A 4,799-nucleotide genomic window follows, 5' to 3' on the forward strand; every position below is an offset into this window, starting at 1 on the left:
TTGAGTATTCACCTTGGTCTTTGGATCACGTGCTGGGCTAATTTGTATGAAATAAGTATTAAAACAAGGGAGCATTAAAAACAGTTTTTAGGAAAACATCTATCACAAATTAGTCAGTTTAGGTTAGTTTTTAAGAAAACATTTATTACAAATTAGTCAAAGCTCATTATATGTGTATGTGTGTGTATTAACAAAACTCCCACTCCCACATGCACCCTCCAAACATGAACCCATGCATGCAAAGGTGGACAAAAGTTTATACACCACACCCACCCTCAGACACCCTCCATTCACTCACTTGCGCGGTAGATAGCATACTATAGTAGCACCAATTAAAGTATGACTTTTTCCCTTTACAATGACATAACAATCAAAATAATATGTAAAATAGAACCAGACATAGCTTATTAAAGGACAAAAACATTGATTTTTCAATAGAGACAGTTAAACTGGGAGGCTGGATACTGTGGATACGCAGCATGCTTCTACCTCTAACTTTGATAACGCACTGATATCTATAAAATTCAATATCATGTGCAGTGTTGCCACTCACTAAATGTAAAAATGCCAAGATGACCCTACGAAAAAATCCAAGAAAATCCAAGGATTATTTTTTACACTGATACTTGTGAAAAAACAAGGTGACATGACTCTTGAAATGGATTGTGGCTTATTTAAAATAGGAAATTAAGCTAGAAGAGGAAGTTCTACTCACCAAATACTTTACAGACAATGGTATTATTGCAGGAAGGATACTGGCATAGGGTCCTCCTCTAATTCCTCATCATCAACATCATCGGCTTCACTATGATATAAAGTTGCTGTGTTACTCTTCTTCCTGGACTCTTCCCTCTCTTTATATCTCATGTGACAGTGACCCAACTTTACATCTTTGATTAATGAAATAGATGGTTCCCACTTTTGGCAAGTCACTTCTTGTCTTGTGATGGCTTGCTTGGCCTATAGACGGTTTGCAACTGTATTTGTGTATAGTCTGCAGTGTTGCCACTTTTGTAGAGGCGAATTCCCACAGATTAAAGATTTTTTCCCCACAGATTTCCACAAACTGAAATTAAAATCCCACAAAAATTCCCATAAAATTAATACAGCATTATTTCATATAAATTTATTATTGATGAAGAAAATTAAAAAAAATTCCTTACAAAAAAGGCAGTTACTTATTCCAATGTGACTGTTCTGTAGACAGCCTGCAGCTACAGTAGGTCAACCAAAACTTTGCAATACAACCATCATTATGACAATAATTAGATTTATAGTTACCTACAGTCTCAGTTTCTTACTGCATTAAATCAAGATTAATGACATTCTCCTCCCCCTCCTCCTCTCAAGAACCTTTAGCACCGAAATTTCTTATCATGTCATCAGTGGGCTGAAAGTTTACACACGACTAATAATAATGAACTAACCCATACCTTATCTGCAACAATGCCTCTACCGACCTAACCTTTAGACGATTTCTCAGTTTCGAGTGAACAACGTTCATTTGAGAGAAAATTCTTTCTGCTGAGGCATTTGAAAATGGAAGGGACAATAATGCCAGTACGAGGCCTGAAATGTTTGGGAACATCTTTTGTCCTGCAGAATTTTCCCTTTCATTTACCTCAGTCCAAAAACTTACTACATTACCCAAGCAACTTTTAGGCCACTGCTGAAGACACATTGAACTCCATTCATTTTCAAGACCATCTAGATCCTCAAAGGTAGACCGATACCTAGCACCAATCAGAGCAACAGGGTCTTTAATCTGCGATGTGGCAATGGAATGATGGGAATTTTTCAACATCATAAGTATCTCAACATTATCAGGTAAGCGCATCTGAACTTGTTTTATGAGTTCAACCACAAACTCTTTACACCGCTCTTTGATATAGTGAACTTGAGCTACAGTTAAAGAACAAGCAGATGCATATGCGGTGAACTCGTATCCAAAGTTCATTGCCTCACATGGCACAACATGATCCAGAAATTTAAGTTTGGGTGGGTTTTCTTCAGAACTTTTTGTCAAGTTCTTTCCATTTACTTCTATGTTCATTAGATTACGATACATTGCAATGAGATCCTGTGTTACTTTTGTGACTGGAAAATCTTATTAACACTATTTCTTTCAGTTTTTCTGACAAACAACAAATACAATTTATTCTGGTCATCTCTGTATGCATCAGACAGGGTTTTCGCTGTGTAACAACGTTCTTTGGAAGCACTCAGGTCAAAATGAAGCTTTAGAGCCTCCCACTGATCGATAATTATACTAACTGCTTCCAAACTTGCCAACCAGCGTGTGCCTGCCAGTCCCGGCACCTTCTTAGGTACACTGTTTTCTAACACTCTGTATATAGCCTGATACTCATTAGTCCTCTTAGGACTAGTAGAAAACCAATTATGAGTTTCTCTAACTACAAAATCAACAATTATAGGAAGGCATTCAGAAGCCTTACTGGCAGCAAGGTGAAGGGAGTGGCACACACACCTAAACAGGGTTAATTCAGGATTATCAACTCTTAAAAGTGTTGAGAGTGAATGAGTTCGACCGATCATCGAACTGGCTCCATCAGTCCCTAGGCCTATCATTTTTTTCACATCTAGGCCGTCCTCAGCCAAGCATCTTTTAACAGTTTGATAGAGAGTATCAGCTGTAGCATTTTCTATTGGTAGTAGACGATAGAAAGTGTCCACTACAGACTTTTTACTTGTACTGTAAAAACGAATGCAAAGGGCAAGGCAAGATATATTTGCTTCGTTGGTACTCTCATCAACCACCAAGCTAAAAAATTGGTCTCCAATTTCATTTCTTAATTTAACAGCAAAAGATGGAGCAATGACATATTTCTGAAGACGTGCACATTTAGTATGATGCATTCTGAAATCTTGTAATGTGCGTGATTTCATATCCAACTTAGGCAAAAGTTCACCCAAATGATCTACTGATAAAGCTGAGGCATGTTCAGCTATATAAACTGCTATTCTAAGCTCAGCAATTTTGACTGGATCTCTCTCTATGGGACGCATAGCATCTTTGATGGACCTCTGGCTCTTGCTTGTAGAGGATTTAGTGTTATCCACGTGTTTCTTGCTAAGAGAGTGACCAATCACGGATTTCATGTGCGCTTAAAAGGAATTTCCGTAAACTTTGCATCGTGCTTTGCTTGCATCACCTGGGACTGACTGCAGCCAACCTAAAACCAAGAGGTCAAAGTTCTCTGATAAACATACAATAGTTATACCATTTCATCCTGCGGTAATTCATATTACGACTACATAAGCACTGAAAAAACATAGATATATTTTAGCGTACACCACACCTTGGTAAAGTAAAATTATCCAGCGGTAATCAATTAATGGATATAAGGAAAGCATACATGTATCTATTTGTATATGCTCTTCATCTATTTTTAACAAGGTAACTTAACAGATTCGAAATTTTTGTCTTTACCTTTAAAACGTTGATCATTTTCCCATGATGGACGGTACCTCTGACTGTATTTCCTTGTACTTTTGTCAGTCATCTTGACTATCACTAGCAAATAAAGTAGGTCCTACAAGCACCGGCCGTCTTGCAGACCGGTATGACTAACAGCAGCTGAGCAACAGAGCTTACTGTATAACTGAAACTAGAGTGAAGTAAGCCTCTGGCAAGACTTCCAAAACGTTCCAAGATTCCAACTTGACCCTGTTGACAAAGGAGTCGAGAGTTTCTACTGGCCAGACCGTGCTTGAACGTATGACGCTTTCGACATATCGCGGGGAGGGTCGACCGTACTTGAACGTATGACGTTTTCAATCTATCGCGGGGAGGGTCGACCGTACTTGAAAGTATGATGCTTTCGACCTATCGCGGGGAGGGAAGAGAAAACGTTTTCGCTTGGGCTGTGTCTTCATTGTTAAGAAGTAGTCCTCCTCCCCCCCCCTACCCAATCCCTTTCGAGTGCCGACTAAACGAGTGATGGAGTCAGGTGGACGCGTCCAGGACGCGTGATCCACCTCATTCCCAGCTTACCCATATTATGTACCACAGAATTAGTCCCAGTATTTAAAACTGATTCAACACAACCTAGTTATGTATGCCAACAATACTTTTTCAAATTCTCTTATTTATGGAGTATCTTAGTTATTTGTCTGACTAATTGTTGATTCCATAGAATTTCCCACAAACTGTATGGATTCCCACAAAAAATTCCACAAATTAAGAACAAAATTGGTCTCCCCACAAACAGTCCCACGTCAGATCATTTGTCCCACAGATCTGTGGGAAAATCCCACAAAGTGGCAACAGTGGTAGTCTGTTGCTTTGCTTAGTTTTAACTTGGTTTATTTGGGAATAATTTCTTTCAATACATGCAGACGAGTGTGACAGAGCTAATAAGTTGCACATAAATGTTGCAAGAAGATTAAACTTTTCTTTATTATTCCCATCTTTCACTGAAAGTAAATCATTCCAGAAAACAGTTGCAGATTGACTTATGCCTTTAAGTGTGTCTCTTGCATATAGAAGATCTCGCCATTGCTCTTGCAGCAAATCTAGCTCATCCTCCTTTATCAATGTTGGAAAATGTACAGCAAGTTTTCAAAGAGATTTCAAGTCCCTCTTTGTAGAAAGAGCTTCAGCTGGTTCCACTACCTTTAACATAGCAATGAGGCTATTTTCTTCAAAAGGAAATCTCTTTTTCATCTGCATGCACAATTCTATTAGAAACTGCTTGCAGTCATATCGAAAAAGCTCTTCCTTTTCCTGAAGAGGTTCACTTTCCATGCTTCATGGAAACTTTGTGTGCCATCAGAGA

At 38.6% G+C, this 4,799-nt stretch overlaps 1 protein-coding gene across 1 annotated transcript; it reads right to left on the bottom strand.

The window, feature by feature from the left end:
• Nucleotides 1-2,085: 2,085 nt before the first annotated feature.
• LOC143017715 (zinc finger protein 862-like) lies at nt 2,086-3,841 on the bottom strand. Its single transcript, XM_076172488.1, has 2 exons — nt 3,452-3,841; nt 2,086-3,194 (listed from the first exon to the last, which is right to left on the bottom strand). The coding sequence occupies exon 2, from the start codon at nt 3,118-3,120 to the stop codon at nt 2,086-2,088; it is 1,035 nt and encodes a 344-aa protein (XP_076028603.1). The 5' UTR covers nt 3,121-3,194; nt 3,452-3,841.
• Nucleotides 3,842-4,799: the final 958 nt, after the last annotated feature.

Source organism: Oratosquilla oratoria, chromosome 3 (genome assembly GCF_046742065.1).
Source record: "Oratosquilla oratoria isolate Oo_2021 chromosome 3, ASM4674206v1, whole genome shotgun sequence".
Taxonomy (NCBI): Eukaryota; Metazoa; Arthropoda; class Malacostraca; order Stomatopoda; family Squillidae; genus Oratosquilla; species Oratosquilla oratoria.